This window comes from Oryctolagus cuniculus, chromosome 3 (assembly GCF_964237555.1).
Source record: "Oryctolagus cuniculus chromosome 3, mOryCun1.1, whole genome shotgun sequence".
In the NCBI taxonomy this organism is placed as follows: domain Eukaryota; kingdom Metazoa; phylum Chordata; class Mammalia; order Lagomorpha; family Leporidae; genus Oryctolagus; species Oryctolagus cuniculus.
Window position 1 is genome coordinate 110833890 of NC_091434.1, and position 17386 is coordinate 110851275.

At 41.3% G+C, this 17386-nt stretch overlaps 1 protein-coding gene across 15 annotated transcripts in view; it reads left to right on the top strand.

Moving 5' to 3' along the window:
* Positions 1-17386, top strand: part of NCKAP5 (NCK associated protein 5) — a 1120879-nt gene that overhangs the window by 986215 nt on the left and 117278 nt on the right. For all 15 annotated transcript variants that reach the window (XM_051849622.2, XM_051849623.2, XM_051849620.2 and 12 more), the window contains 2 exons: positions 8763-8864; positions 13935-14123. In XM_051849622.2, the coding sequence (XP_051705582.2) occupies positions 8763-8864; positions 13935-14123 (291 nt within the window). The remainder of the gene's footprint in view (positions 1-8762; positions 8865-13934; positions 14124-17386) is intronic.

The following is a 17386-nucleotide window of genomic DNA, read 5'->3' on the forward strand; positions in this document are numbered from 1 at the left end:
ATTATGGATGTGCATTTGAAAGGACCTCTAGAATATTCTAAAGGCACATGCATTGTGCTGCATCAGCAGGATGGCTGGGGCAGATATTATGTTTTATCTTTGTATCCCCAAATGGAAATAATGGCATAATTAATTAAACATCAGCTTTTAACCAAAAAGATTTTGTCCTGGGCTCAAATTTTTGTGAATCTCAGAAATGACCACATAATACTGTTATATAATAGGTAGTTATGTAATATTCAGTTTTATAATAAATTCTTAATGCAATAGGATGAAACCTGTGAAATGTGAACCTAGGGATCTGCCACAGTGTCTCTATGAAGTTTGGAAGGGGGGATGGAAAAATCACATTTCTGAGGGTGTCAAAAACAAAGTCATCATGTGAATAAGGCAAAACTGATGGTTTTGGGAGGGAAGATCCTTTGGTGAGTAAATCTCCCACAGAAAAAAATCATATTCATCAGATTCTGAGCTATTTTAGGGAATTTTATTGAACTTACTTTTAGAAAACCTTACGCATACTTATGAAATTGCCTTATTACTCAACAGGAGGAACAAAGCTTAATCATCTGGTTATGTCTAATCTAGAGCCATATTTAAAACACTTACTTTTAACTTACACCAGATCCACCACAAATATTTTCTGCCCTTGCAACAAAATTACCCAGAAAGATTAACTCACAGGAAGTTGTAGGAAGTTAGCAAAATCAAAAAGTGCTCAGGAAGGAGTAGGCATTTAGTCTATTGGTTAAGACACACGTGTTCTGCATCAGAGTGTGTGGGATCAGTTCCCCATTCCTCCAAATTCTGACTCCACTTACCTGCTAATACAGACCTTGTGAGGCCAAAGTGATGACCCAAGTTATTGGGTTCCTGGCTCCCACATGGAGACTTGGGTTGTGTTCTTAGCTCCTGACCTCAGCTATACTCCAGCCCTGTCCATTGCAGGCATTTGAGGGAATGAACACACAGATGCCAGTTGTCTCACTCACTCACTCACTCATCTATATCTATCTATCTATCTATCTATCTATCTATCGTTTCCCCCTCTCTTTCTCCTTTGCTTCCTCCTTCCTGCTCTCCTTTCCTCCCTCTCCCACTCCTCCATCTCTCATAGTTTAAAAAAAAAATGTGTTTATAGAATTCAGTAACAATTAATTCAAGTTTTGCTTTGCTTCTATGGAATGAAACACTCAGCTCAGGGACAGCCCCAGGCAGAAATGGGGCTCCAGAAGCTTTCTAGAAACTGAGGTCAGATGAGTTCTCCAAAATGGAAACAGGATAATTTAAAAACAAAACTAAAGACAACAAAGCACTAAATTATTAAAGAAAAATCAGCCTAGGATCCAGGCCATAAATTTAAAGATGACTCCTAAAATAAGGCCAAGTCCGGATAAGTAACCAGCAAAGATTCTGGAGAGTGTGTGCAGGAGCAGGGGAGGAGTACACACTGACAGCAGGAAGTGACAGGGACAGCTGTCAGCACTCCTCTTGGGTCAGGTGCTGAATATGCAATGGTGAGTGGGACATACCAAGAAACTCCTCCAGGCTTCCTCTAAATTTCCTACTGTGAACCTTTTGAGAGCTTGTAAATAGAATTCAGGGAAATGCTGAAAGTAAAGAAGGTTGAGTACTGGATGGTGTGATAATAACAGACCTTCTAACTTTGTGAATAATTCAGGTGGTGTGGGCACAGAAGCCGACACTTATGAGAGAGATTTTCCACTGGGGGTAAGGGAGGGAAAGTAACTCTGGTAAATATAATCTAAGAATACTGTAGAAGGTGAGATAGTTATAGTACCCACCAAGGTTAAGTAAATCAAGGGGATTGAAAAAGATCAGATTAAAAACATTAATTCACATCCACCTTTTGTTGCTGAACCTAAATTATTTATGTTTGTCAAGTCCCTTAGTTCTTATGTGCCAAATTTCTACTCATAGCTTCTCTTTGACCTTTAAGAAGCACTGTGACTCAGGGGTTTAAACTGCAACTTGCAATGCCAGCATCTCATACCAAAAAATGCCATATCAAAGTACTTGTTCAAGTCTTGGCTGCTCTGCTTCCAATTCAGGCCCCTGCTAATGCCCCTGGGAAGGCAGCAGAATATGGCTCAAATACTTGAAGCCCTGCCACTCATGTGAGAGAGTAAAATGGAATTTCTGGTTGCTGGCTTCAGGCTAGCCTAGCCTTGGCTGTTGCAGCCATTTGGAGAGTGAACCAGTAGTATGAAAGATATCTCTGTCTTGGTATTTTGCCTCTCTCTCTCACATTGTCACTCTGCCTTTGAAATAAATAATTAAAAAAAAATAAGGGATGCATAATTATGAGATTAGTTCTCCCACCAATATGAAAGAAGAGAACTAAATCATAGTTAAATGGGTGCATTTTGTAATTTCTTCTTCTAAGGCTGACTTACCAAATTCTGAAATCTTGACATTAAAGAATTCACATTCCTATACAGACTTTAGGAAGCACATTAATAAAAACAAATGTGACTCATCATCCTGCTTAATTTGATTTTTCTGTCATGGTTTCCTATGCTCCCCAAATTCCTTAGATGAATATCTAGTGTTTTTAAACGAATTAATTTGTCTTTTGTATGTATATATGTATATATGTATTTGAGGAGAAGAGAGAAATTTTCCAGAGCTGATTCACTCCCCCAAAGTGGATGTATAACCCAAACTGGACCAAGCTGAAGTCAGGAGCCAAGAACTCAGTCCATGTCTCCAAACTTGGTGGCAAAGACCCAACTACTTGAGGCATAACCTGCTGCCTCCCAAAGTGTGCATTAACAGGAGACTGTAATTGCAAGTGATACCAGGACCCAAGCCAGGTAGAATATAGGCATTCCAAGAGGTGACTTAACCATGGTGCCAAATCTTCTTCCCTGAAGAACTGATTTTTAACCTCATCTTGCATCCGTAAATAAGGACTTAGTGTCTTTCTGGCCTTAGCAAAGCTGCCATGAAGTTAAGACATCATCACAGGACTAAGTAAACCCAGAGAGAGAATTTTATTGAACGCTACAAGCATTCACTAAGCATCTGAGGAACTGGAGCATGGTGAGTGAAGTTAGAAAATTAATGGAAAACTCTTGCACTGAAGCCCAGCTCTGTAAGGTCAGAACACACTTTGGACTTCCATTGTGTGCTGCCGTCATTCATTGGAGAGCCGCTGTTGAGTCATTGCCATTCTGAAGGGGCTTCTCCTCCTTCATCCCAGCAGGTGAAGAATAGCCTGTTCTTGGCACTGTCTGCCCAGGGGCACATTTCTCTTCCTTGACTTATAAACATAGGACTATGCAGGTAACATGGCTTACTGAAGGCAAGTTGACACCCTAGATACTACTCAAAGTGTTGCTTGAGCACTAGTGGCCCTGGCAGTACTGGCATTAGCAGATTCAATGAGTCCATTGATAGGGATGTCACCAAATAATGACTCTAGTGTCACTTGCTCAGATGAAATCTTTTATTTACTTCTGACAAGTAAAGGAGACAGTGGGAAGGTAGAGTTCCATAAAGAAACTACCTCCCCAAAAAGCAGTTTCTGGGGCTTTTGTAGCAAGAGTTAGGAGAGTGTCCAAGATGTAGAATAGAACAGTGGGGGAGGAAAGCCCCTCCCAGCTCATACATGCAAGCAACATACATCTTCACGTATCTTCAAAAAATGACAGCAATCTCCTCGCCTGGGCAGAGAATTTAGTTATATAATGAAGAAAGTTCAGCTTAAATTGTGAAGATCTGACTCATACTGGTTTCTTGCAGCTTCAACTGTTGCCTATTTGTGGTGGTTTGGGCCCCCTCTGAGTCCAGTGTTGCAAGATGAGCTTGCCTGGAACATTTTTGTTTTTTTTTTTTAACTTTTATTTAGTAAATATAATTTTCCAAAGTACAGTTTATGGATTATGATGGCTCCCCCCCCCCCACAACTTCCCTCCCACCCACACCCCTCCCATTGGAAAAACAAGCTCAGCAGAGTGTGTACTTACAAAGTGTTTCAGATTCTTCACCTGTGTTCCTCTGCCTCATTTCTGCCTAAATCCTAGATTGGTTACCCTGGGTTGCCAAAGCTAAGCTTGGTATTTAACACTGATGTGAGGGGTTTGTTTTGACAACTGATTGCAACATGTGTTGAGCTCTTCACACAAGTCCCCCAGCCCCTGCTCCTGCATTTAGAGATAGGAAGTAGATCCCTTTTCTATGAAACTGAAATACTCAGAGCTGGAAGTCACCTTAATCTGCTTATATATCCATTAAATATGCACATGTGTAAATATATCAATGCATGTACAAGTGTGTGCATATACTTACACATATAAATATGACACGTGTAAATATGCACATGTGTGGCATGGCATCCTGTATGCTTCAAGGGGTTTATCCACAAAGGGGCCATTATCAGCCAGGCCACAGCTGTGATAACAAACCAAATGAATCATGACTCAAACTCAGTATAAGTTGATTTCTTTCTCATGCAAAGTCCAAAAGAAAGTATTTCTGATCTCAGAACAGCACTCTCCCAACTAGTGTTTCCAGAACGTAAACTCCTGTCACCTGGTTGGTCCCATCTTTAGCACATGGCTTCCAAGATTGCTTTGCTGAATTGAATGTGTCAAGCTGGTGGAAGAGAAAGAGCAGGAAGAACTGCAAATGGGATACAGGTGTTCCTGGACCAGCTGGGAAGGACAGATATCACTGTTGCTCACATACTCTCTGTTAGAATTGACCATGTCATGTGGTCACATCTACCTGCAAAGGAAGCCTAGAAAGTCCAACTGTGTGCCCAGAAAGTAGAGTGAGGTTCTATGACACCTAGACTCCCTACCATGGTGACAAAGCAGAAATATAGGGCTTGGCCTACCATCTCATGTAGCTGACCATACTGTTAGGAATTAGATCCTTTAATGGGAACAATTCAGTATATTGCACATCAGATAAAGGGCCAACATAAGGTGTTGATAGAATCCACTGAGGGCTAGAGAGGTTAGATTAGCTCATAGGAAGGCTTTCAGTGTTGTCCTGAGTAATGGTCAAAGGTATTTTTTTTTAATTTACTTATTTTTATTTGAAAGGCAGAATTACAGAGAGACAGAGATCTTCCATCTGCTGGTTCACTCCTCAAATGGCCACAATGGCAAGGACTGGGGCAGGCCAAAGCCAAGAGCCAGGAACCTCATTCAGGTCTCCCACATGGGAGCACGGGCCCAAGCACTGGGGACATTTTCTGCTGCTTTCCCAGGAGGCTGGATTGGAAGTGGGACAGCTGGGACTTGAACCAGTGTCCATATGGAAAGCCAGCATTGCAGACCACAGCTTAATCCTCTGCACTACAGTCCCATCTCCATATTCAGATTTTAAAAGATTGGCAGGGGCAACAAGAACATAGCATGAGAAGGTGGGCAAAAGTTCAACTCACAAAGGAGAATGACACATTCTAGAAAGAGAGACAACAGTTTGACACAAAGGGATGGTAAACCTGTTATCCAAAGAAACATCTGAGTGGGAAGATCTCTCACTTCCCTCTGCAGTAGAGATGTAGGAGGCTGAAAATCTCCATTTCCAAGACCAGGGAAACCTCAGGTACTGAGATCAGGTAACAGATGCAGGTGCTTAGATTCATTTGAAAGCCATACTGGATAATCTTGCTACGTTCTATGTCTGAAACAAAACATGTGGAATATCCAGGATTTGTCTGGATATGCAAGTTAAGGCTTGAAGTATGATTTGTTTCAGGTCTGAGATTTCACCCAGAGGGACCTTGAAAGTCAACATGAGCTATGGATAGGTGTGAGATGGAGAAAATTGCACCATAATTAAGCAAGTGGACTCTGTATGGAAGTTAATGGCATTCCTGGCTGATAATGGCTTGAGTTTTGCATATGTACATTCTACATTTTCACAGACCTGAATTAGCACATATAGCATCAAGAGTTTGAAAATGATGATATGCATATGATGTTACTTTGAAAAGTTCACAGAGTGGATATTTAGCCTGGTGGTTAGGATCCACATTCCTGTCAGAGTACCTGAGTCCAGTTCCTGGCACTCCTGACTCTGGTTCCCTGACAGTGCAGATTTTGGGAGGCAGTGAAAATGGCTCAGGTAATTGGGTATCTGCCATCTACCTGGGAGACCTGGAATCATCCCTGTCTCCAGATTTCTTCCCCATCCCAGCCCCAGCCATTGTGGGCATTTGGGAAGTGAACCAGTGGATGGGAAATCTGCATCTATCTGTCTCTCATAAAAACAAAGAAAATTTCATGAAAAAATAATTATAAAAAAATCTAGGTATACATTTAAAAAAAATTGCACCAAAATAAACTTGCCTTTTAATTCCTTTTTGCCACAAACTTTTTGAAGTACTCTCATAACGTGTATACATATATTTAGATATGAAGCTATAAGCCTTCCCTAAAGGCTCTTGTAAATATAATGTCTATGGGCTTGTGAGCTTCATGACTTTTTTAAGGGAAGTTTTATGAAAAGGTGGTACTTAACTACCATTTTCTTATCCACAGCCTTAACACAGGAGTAGATTCTATTTTGCTCTATGTCCATCTTATCTGCCTTACATACATGGAAACTTTCACAGCAGATGATTAGTTTGTTCATTATCATTTCAGAAATTACCTAACACAAACTTTCCATTTGAGACTAGATAGGTGAAAGCTGTGTGGATTGCACCATCATGTCTTATCCGTTGTTCCATCCTACTCTGGCCATGTCTCTCTCTGCCTGTGGTGGAGAATTTAGTAGCCACATACATCCATCTTTTTAATAGGTGAGAAATCTGAGGCAGAGAGGTTCACTTACACTCCCCAGATCACATAAAACCTGTGGCTTAGACAAGGCTGAAGCTAAGATCTCTTGCCCTTTCCAGCACCACTACCTCCTTCCAAACAGACTTTATCCTTTTCGTGGAAAGGAACTGACACTTGGATGATAGTCATTGAAAAATAGCATTTTTTGAGAGTGGGTTTCTGCATGCACATATTGATGCAGTGAGTGAAAGGGTGACATCATCTATCTGAGAAAGAAGTAGGAAGTACAAGTATGATCATGAACTGAATAAAAAGTCAGACATCTAATCTGTAGAGGACTCTTCTCCCAAATCACATGATATACCATTCAAAATCATCATTTCTTTAGTTGAATGTCATTTCCCATAACTTCTTGTACTGTTTGCATAGTGATAAATGTATTCTTAGGTCTTACAATATTATAATTATCTTGGCACTCTCTCAACCTTTAAAACCTATATACAGGTGCAGAAAACAGAAAGCCATCTTTCCTTAGAGTCTGCATCCAGCATTAATTGAGTACTTACTGAGTACGGTACACTGTGACGGGTCCTGGGGAATAAATGATGAGGGACATTCAATCTTTGTCCCTAGGCAACTCGGATTTTGAAAGGAACTGAATATAAAGATTATAAAAATTGTCCAGAAAGAATATTATGATTCTGGTTACCTATTGAGGTGTTATCTCTGTTGGAGAAATTTGAATTTTCAAAACAACAGATGTCCAGTATAAGACTTATTCCCAGTTTAGTGAAAGCTCCTCCAAAAACACATAGATTGAGAGAAGCAAGCATCTAGTGTGAAGCAAATAGTGATTAGCGTACTGGTGAGAGAGCTCATCTACCCACAACAAGAAAAAATACATTGACCCCTGCAGCAGTGTGCACCCTTCAGTAGGTGCTGATTAAATTGCTTGATGAGAATAACAGGAGTAAAATGGGGGAAAGGAAAAACATGGCTTTCTAATGGAGTTTATGGTCCTTGCTTGACAATGAAGTAGATCTCCTGGGACAAAGTGACCTGTGGAGGTCTGCACTCTCAGCTGATCCCCAGAATATTTAGTGGCTGAGAACTTGAGACATTTCTTAACCAGCATCAGTGTGCATCAGGGCCTCCCCAGGGAGGAAAAGCAGTGGGAAGGCTTTTCAGAGGTGAGTGAAGCAGCCTTAGACACATTTACTTCCCCTGAAGCCACAGAAGCTGCACCCTAGACAAACCAGACTACAGGTACTATTTTTAAAATATCATCAACCTAGGGAAACATTAGATATAAATCACATATTTTATTGCATTTGCAATTAAACAGATCAAATTTAATGTCCACAGAAAAGCCTTGGTAATTAGCATAAGGATTAATGTAGTGTAAGGTCTCTGGTTTAACAGGCCTCCCAAGCAAAACTGAAATCCAGAATTCAGTATATAGTCGAATAGCATGTGAATATTAATGCATAAAGTCGTCCAAGTCCCCAGATCCCTGATGCAATTATTTTCTATTCACATTAATTGTTCCTAACAGATGACGTTAATGACTTTGAATTAAAATGTGTCTAAGGGAAGATTTCACAAGATCGGTGCTGTTTCAAAAGAAATAAGGCCCCTTTTATAATACCTTGCTCAGGTTTTCACCACTGCTCGATGTAAGGTTAACTTGATCACTACTTTTATAAGCATGGATATCAAAAGTTAATTTTTGGACTAATATTGGCATATTCACAGTTTTACTTTCCTAAAATTATTTATGTTTAAGGTGTACTGAAAGTACAGCTATTGTTTATAAACTGTAATTTTGCATATATGCATTTATTTGGAAGGCGGATAAACTAGAATAAACTTTTTTAAAAAAAATAGGACATATATTCTCTAATCTGGAAAGTCGATTCTATTGAGATTTAACTGTCTGAAGCTGGACTTTGACAACTAAATGATCGCTGTTCAATGTCTCTGCTTGGCTTTACCTAGAAACTTCACTCACGCATCTTAGATCTTTCATCCGGAGATTTGCTTTCAGACGTGGCAAGAAGCCGAAGTGTGACTCAGTCGCGAACAGATGTTGAGCTGCACGTGAGTTTTCCAGTTGCCTTCAGAACACTTGTTTAGGTTGTGAGTTTCCTTCCATCAAGTATGATGTCACAAGTGAACCATAGAACAGATGTTGAGCTGCACGTGAGTTTTCCAGTTGCCTTCAGAACACCTGTTTAGGTTGTGAGTTTCCTTCCATCAAGTATGATGTCAGAAGTGAACCATAAAGTGCATCCTTGAAGCACTGTCAGGCAGATAAGAATACTTTCCTTTCTTATGTTCTCTGAAATTCAATATAATGTCTCCTAGCTGATAGGGAAGCAGAAAGTGTCACTCTCGGCAAAACTGTCATAAATCTTTGTTTTGTCCCCAAGATACCTTTTTGGGTATTGATTACGTCTCAGAGTTTCTGAGAAATGGTCACAGAGCTTTTTATTAAAGCCCATGTCCCATATCATTCATCCTATTTTTATGATATATTATGTATGAACTTTTAAAAATTCATGGGCTCTATGTTTTTGCTCCATACTGGGGTTAGCTTTGTGCTTGTTTGGCAAAACCTTAAGCAGCATGGCTGTTAACTCTCGCTGATGTACAAAAAGTAATGTAGAAGAAAACACTATTGCCAAATATATATGTAATGAAAAATATTAGGCTTAAAAATGGCATGAACATATCAGACAACTGTTTTTATCTAAATGTATAATTTTGGCAGTATATGCATAATATTCTATGTAGAAGGTAAAGACTCAAATTAAACTGGAATTAAATTTTAGTGGGATGCTGTCACTTGAATGATTCAAAAAGACCTAACAGCATCCAGTCTATTACATGGCCTTAAGGTCAGGAATGTTTTAAGTGTGCAGTTTTTATCTAAGGAGTTCTTGGGTTCCTCCCATGTCTCTATAATTTTTTTTTGACAGGCAGAATTAGACAGTGAGAGAGAGAGACCAAGGTCTTCCTTCTGTTGGTTCACCCCCCAAATGGCTGCTACAGCTGGCGCGCTGCACTGAGCTGAAGTCAGGAGCCAGGTGCTTCCTCCTGGTCTCCCATACAGGTGCAGGGCCCAAGCACTTGGGCCATCCTCCACTGCCTTCCCGGGCCACAGCAGAGAGCTGGACTGCAAGAGGAGCAACTGGGACAGAATGCCATGCCCCGAGTGGGACTGGAACCCAGGGTACTGACGCCGCAAGCGGAGGATCAGCCTAGTGAGCCGCAGTGCCGGCCTCTATAATTTTTAATTAAAATTCTAGGTTTTATCCTACATTTCTCACACTAAGACATTAAAGAATATGAGTCGTTCAAGATGGTAACCTAAAATAAATGATGAGAAAAATACACTTTGGATATTGCAAACAGGATGTAGTTTACCAATTAAGTAATCTAGATAATATTGCAAAGGAAGCCAATATGTACTATTAGACAAGGAAGAATTTTAGTAGTAGTCATTACCTGTTATACTGACAACCACAGTCACTGAGGCTCCTGGTGTTCTGTGCACCTCTGGGAGTTCCTGTCATTGTCAGGGACAATGTTGCCAAAAACATTATAGCAGAATACCTGGGACCTGGGGCTGTCTTCAGAGAGTTCTGTGGTCTTGATGACTTCAGGCGAGATAATAAAAACTTGGTGCCTTAATTTTCCCATTTAGAAAATAAATATAATTTTTATTTTCTGTTTCAGGGAGTTGTGAGGATTAGATGAGATGATTCATGAAATGAGTGTTGTATAGTGCCTGCTGACACTATTAGGATAGTAAAAAGATTTCTGTTGCTTTAGCCCTCTTCTGTCCTTATTATGTGGTGCCAAGTGACTGCCACAGCAAACAATGGCAAAGGTGGAAAAGACAACTGAGAACGCTGTCTTCTAGTTAGTCTTTACAGAAGCTCACATCAGCAATGTCTAGGAACAAAGTGCACCCACTTGTGACTGTTGCTCAACATAGTTAATTTGCCATTTATGTGCAAGACGTCAGATAATATCCAAGTATCAAAAACTGTAAACCAGGGTACCTTAAGATTCATTTGAAATACCAAGAATTACATGTGTTTATGTGTGAGGGGGTAATATATATTAGGAGGCTTCAAAATATTTGTGGAAATGGAATTAAAAGGTACTGCAGATTTACCACAAATCTTTTGAAGCCCCCTTGTGCGCATGTGTGTGCACACACATACACACAAAAAGGTAATTATGGTAGCAATACCTAAAAGTTCCTCAGCATTTTTAGATTCCAAAGGGTGCTCAGTCTTCACAATGATCTTATGCAGCATGTGCTCTCATTATCTCCTTTTTCAAATAAAGAAACTGTGGCAAAATGGTTAAATAATTTTCCCAAGCTCAAAGAGCTTGCAAATTCAAGAGCCAGGATTTAAGCCCCATATATGGTGGTAGAGCTGAAGCACTCAACCACAAACCCTTATTCCCTGGAGTCCTATATGATCATTGCATGCTAAAGTGGGAGCTGGTAAAGAAAAAGATCTCACTTTGCAGTCAGGGTGTCAGGGATTTTACTCTGAGTCCCCTATTAAGTTTCAACATTGATTTCCAAGGTGGGGGAAGGTAGAAGTTCACCACGTGGAGGAGTGATTTCTTCCTCTCCTTTGTGGGGAATTGCTCATTGCTAGTCCCCACATGTACACACACAGCCTCCCCAACTCCCTGGCCTGTGGGTGGGATCAGCCATTGGGTCTGTCTTGCTCAACACTGCCCAGTTCAAACGTAAGACTATATAGTGTACTGCCCAGGAATTCACACAAGAGATGGACTTCTCTGGTAGCTTCTCCTGGAGGCTTGTTACTCAAACCATGGGGAAGTGCTGGGATACTTTTTAAAAGTACTACATGTGTCTCAGGACACACCCGCAAATTATTGAGTCAGAATCTGAATTTTAACAAGATCCCTAGATGATTTACATGCATATAAAAGCGTGAAAATCCTGAAAGTAGGCATTTGGCACAGTGGTAAAATTCAGTTTGTTATGCCAGCATCCGATATAGAGAGCCTGGGTTCAAGTTCTAGCTCCACTCTGATTCCAGCTTTCTGCTAATATGTACCCTAGGAGGCATCAAGTTGGGTCCCTGGCACCTATATAGGAGAATGAGATTGAGTTCCAGGATCCTGGCTTCAGCTTTACCAGGCCTTTGTGGTTGTGGGCATTCAGTGCAGTGAACTGCCACAAGCCGAGCAAAGGCTGAGAACTCCTCCATTGGAGGAGTTTAGCTTTGGGTCACCTCGCAGGAGTGACACAGTCTTGCTCTGAGGAGTAGACTCATCTACCAGAGCATAGGCAGTCTCGAATAGCAACTACCTCCCTGCTCGCTCAAACAGAATACAGACAGAGAGGAGGAAGATGGAAAGCACACTTGTAGAAGCAGAGCCTAATGTAATGGCTCTGAATGGTTGTTCCGGGAACGTTCTGGATGTCTGCAGTAGCTGAGACCTCCATGCCCCGTGCTGCTGTGCGGCAGTCAGTGGTGGAAGGCATCTGTTGTGACACAAATATGAACTCCCCCTCACTGCATTACATCCAGAAGCCAACAAGGTCATAAATCAATAGGCATTGGTGAAAGCCAGACTGTAAGACAACTTTCTCCTTTCATTGATATTTAGAGCCAAATTTCGTGGGGTAAATAGGGTAGTAAAATTTCTTGGCATTTTTAGAACACTTAAAGAGATTGTTACGCAGCAAAAAAATAAAGCATTGATAGCGAGGCAGATGCCAAATACAGGAAATGACACTATTAAGCATTATGGATATTGATTCGAGAGCGAATTAAACATGCCCTCTGTCCTTAAGGTGGGGTTTAATACTTACCACAGGTATTCTCGTACCATCACTGCCTGCCTATTCCCAGGCTGGTGTTTAGTCACCGTCAGTTGGAATTGCATTTGGAGAACAGTGATAAGTACTCAAGTACTAAATGCACCCATAAAGTGTCAATAAATTGCATAAGTAAGAGGCTTTGCCACTCTGCAAGTGACACAAAGACAGATGGCTCCCCATCACAGAGTTTCAGAGACAAAGCTTTATATAGATAAAAGACTGGAATTAGACGGTAATAGAGATTCTATTCTCGGTAGTCGGGATGCTAAATTAATTTAGCCCATCCAGTTTGCGAAGCTTCATCTGTTACAGGAGGGGCCTACAATGTGGCTGTCAAGATGTGCTTGGATGTTTACAACCTTGTCGCCCTTACCTTATGCAGACCCACTAGAATTCTAACAGCCTGGGCCTCCTGTGTAGGACCAGATCTGTTTTATGTGAGGGTTTTTAACATTTAGACAGCCAACTAGATATGAGAAGTCCTATTCTTTACAGTGGATGTTCACAATGCCTGAGTTTGTTCTCAGCCTTGCATGGCTTCCTGTGTGGTGACATGGATGTCTTGATTGCTGACTTAGAATGATGTGATCAGAGACAGAGGGAAGCATCTGGAAACCTGGTAGGGCTCTGGTCTGTACCAGTGAGGACAGGAAGGTCCATGGAAGTTGTATGCTTTGTTTGCTCAAGATCACATGATTAGGGGCAACACGGAGCCTGAGATCCAGACCATGCAGCTCACAGCCTAGGGCTCATGCTGTTGAACCCTACAGCCGAGGATGCTACTCTGTCCTCTTCTTTTTGTGGCATTTCAGTCATCTTTTGATATTGATCTGATTCTTTCAGTAGTGTGGCCAGATAAAATGAGAAATCACCATTGTGGAGCATTTGCCTGATACTGGTGTTAAAGAACCTGCTGTAATCCACACACAGCTTTCTGTTTCTCATCTAGAACCATATTTAGTCCTTGCAGTAACCCTAGCAGTGTTATTATTTCCCCCTTTTTCCCTTTTATGATCAATATCTTTCATAATTTACTTTTTCAATAACTTAAAAATTATCACTTATGTGAGTTTTAATGGGCATGTTAACTGCACATGAATTAAATAAAATTTCCTGACAGTCACACAGTTAATAAAAGGAAGCCAAGATTTGAGCCTGTAGTCTGACTCTAAAGTCTGCTCTTCTAATCACTCTACAATATTCCCTCCTGCCTCACGAGAGATTCAGTTTGTGTTTGTTGTCCCCCAAGCACAGCCCTTGCTTAGCACTGTCCTGCTTTTTTGCAGGAACGCCTGCTGAATCCGAAATCAGGAACCTCTGCCTTGAAGTGCCCTGGCTCTGGGGTTGTTGTCCCTGGTCATCTCTGTCCTCGAAACAGCTGTAGCAGCAGCGAACTGTCTCTTTCAAGCACCTGCAGTGAGTACTCCAGCAGCTCCTCCTACACCTGGCATGATGGGAGGAACCTCAGGAAAATGGTAAGACTTCCTTCCAAGGCACTTTGGCATCAGAGTGGGTCACAAAAGAGTCTTCCTTCTTCCAGTAGGATTTGTTCAGAGGGTAGGAGGTGCAAGAAGGAAACAACCATTTGCTTCCGCTTGCTCATGTGTTATATTGACCTCCTCTCACTGATGCTCTTGTCCCATTAAACTAACTATTAACCGTAAGGCAGCATAGTAGAGAAAATACCATGGGAGGTAATAGGGACCAGAACTTCATTGAAGTAGGCCCAGCCCTCTGTTTGTGCTAGGAGTTCTTTCACCAGGTTTTCCAGTGGTTACTGCTTGTAGAATGACTATCTTAGTCTATTTTATGTTAGTGTAACAGAATACCACAGAATGGGTAATTTATATATAAAAAATTATATTTCTCACAATTCTGAAGGCTGGGAGTTGAAGCTCATGATGCTGGTCTCTGGGGAGGGCCCTACTGCTGCTTCATCACGTGGTGGAAAGCAACCAGTGCGGGGAGAGAACATGAGCCTGCACGCTCAGGAGTCTCTCCTGAAGCCACTGATCTCAATGTGGGAGCCTCACCTGCATGACCTCTTCTAGCCCTAAATTACCTCTCAAAGGCCTCACCTCTAAATATCATGAATATATGTATTTAGGGATTAAGTTTCCAACACATAGACTTCAGGGGGACCCACTCAAATCACAGCAGACTCACATTTTCAAGGGGGCCCACACAGCTGAAGATTCTCTGATGCTTTGAACAAGTTTCTTTGCACAGTAGTTGTAGTCAGGTATTTGAAATAGTTGGATTAGCAGTTTCCTAACACTGAACAAAAGCTAAGAGTACACAGGAATGAAAATCTGAAATCAGACTATTTGGCAGTCATTTATCTACCATTTGGATCAATTTAGTTTATGATTTACATAGTGTGGAATCCAGAAAAATCCATAACTCCCAAAAGTATTTGTGAAGGACTAGCTTTTTCATCTTCTAAACAAGAGCTCAGGAAAAGGTTCAGGTATTGTGGCACTGGGGTTAAGCTGCCACTTGGGACTCCTATATCCAATATCAGAATGCCAGTTCAAGTCCCAGTTCCTCTGTACTTCTGATCTTGCTTCCTACTAATGTACATGGATGGCGTCAGGTTATAGCCTAAGTACTCGGGTTCCTGCCACTTAAACGGGAGACCTAAATAGGCCTCCTGGCTCCTGAATTCAGCTGTTGCTGGCATTTGGTGAGTGAACCAGCAGGTGGAAGATTTCGTTCTGTTTGTTTCTTCCTTTCTGTTATACTGCCTTTCAAATAAATAAATCTTTAAAAAAAAGAAAGAAAAAGATTGTAAGCTGCATTTAGAACTCATTCCCCTGGACTTGAACTTCTAGGGCACAGTTCAGAGCCTGCTGCATTTTCAAAATTGCTCCCTCAGAGGGGTTGTTCAGAGCTCTGATAAGGACTGTAAGGAGCCAGGCAGAGAGGACACTGGGTAGATGGTGGGGAGGCTTCCTTGCTCTGCTGTTAGTATTACTGGCTCCACAGCCCCTGCAGGGTTCTGCCCTTTTCACTCTCACAGCTCTTCTCTTTCTCTAACAGTCTTTTATTTCTTCCTTTTTTTTTTTTCTTGGAGGGGGGAGGGGGAGCTCAAATTCTTATAATTAAAGCAGTTCTTGATGTTCCAAGGCAATCTGTCCCCTGAAGAAAAGAAAGATTCTTAATTCACTTCCTAAACACTAAGGTGCCTGTCTTGTCAGAGTGGAGTCCCCAAACACCTGTCACATCTCACAGTGCACAGTCCTGATGCTCAGGGCCCAACGGGCTAGACGCAGTCCCATCAAAACATGTTAAACTTATATTACTTCAGGGAACTTCTACAGTTCTTACCTTGTGCTGGGTACTCCTCTAGTATTAGCTAACATAATAAACTCATACAATATGAACTTCAATGTGAATATAATATTAACATATAATAATACATATATGACTTATGGCTGTTTTTGAGTTCACAAGTGTTTTTTAAATATTAGGTAGAAACAAAAAGAATGCTTGCATGAAAAACAGTAGCCTGCACAACATAGAAATACAAATTTATACTTGTGAAGAGTCTTCAAAACTTTCATGGAATTTGTGGGTTAAAGAAAACTATGCAGGATTTCAACTGTTTTTATTTTCAAGAAAAGTAACTTACCTTTTCATTATATTTTTTCCACAACCTTTTTGAATTCCGCTCATACTTGCTCCTTTAATACTCAAAATAGCCTATTAAGTAGATTGTCCTGTTCTCACAGTTTTATAAATGGGGAAACCAAGACTCTGAGGAGTTAAGTAACGGGTCTAAGATCCATCACCAGTAGCGGCAGAGCTGAGCAGTTGGTTCTGTGACCTTCACTCACTCATAACCATTCTGTTACTCTGACTTTATTGAGTCAGCCTAAAATGTGGGGCACTGTTCCCATTAAGACCAAGAATGCCCTTTAAAAAAATGTGTCTAGTTGGGAAACAGAGTTGGACTGTGCCCAGAAAACTGCTCCTTAGAACAATCTTCATCCACCTTTTCCCAGAAGAGAATAACACCCACTGTGGGAAATGCCTCTCACCCTCCCATCCCCACACAGGGGAGTCATTCTTCCCCCAGCACAAGTTTCAAGATTGGCCCCAGCTTTCATCAGGATACTAAACACTATAACCTCCTGTGGAACGCTGACAGGAAGATATAGCTAATGTCACCAGGATGAGAGCCTGGGCCCTGAGAGGTTGGCAGCCACTGACTCTGGGATGAATTGAGCTGCTCCATAAACAGGGTATGGAGAGGAGGCAGGAAGGAGAGGTAAGCAAAGCTAAGCCAATCTTCTGGGGCTTGAGCACATCTGCCTTTTTCAGGACCCTGTCGGGTGCTTTTGCCTGGCTTCCTTTTTTTATTGGCAATATGACTATCAGTATCAGGGAAATTACTAGAAACCAAAGCTGTGGCAGCCTGCTCTCTAGTGAGTCTATGATATCCAGACTCACTAATGGGATTTCTTTTGAGTACCAGAGGAGTTTCTAATGGGATAGGGGAAGAGCCCCCCCACCCCCACCCCCGCCGAAGGGTTGGCATCTCCAAATAGCATCTCTCCCCAGCAACTTCTAACATTGGCGAGTTTCCTAAAGAAAATACATAATTGGGTTTTTCTCTCTTGGAGTCCCCTCATAACACTGCAGCAGGAAGTTTCTGACTTAAATACATCTTGCTTCGCTCACACACACACACACACACATACCAAAAAAAGACATAATTTGGCTTAAAAACAAA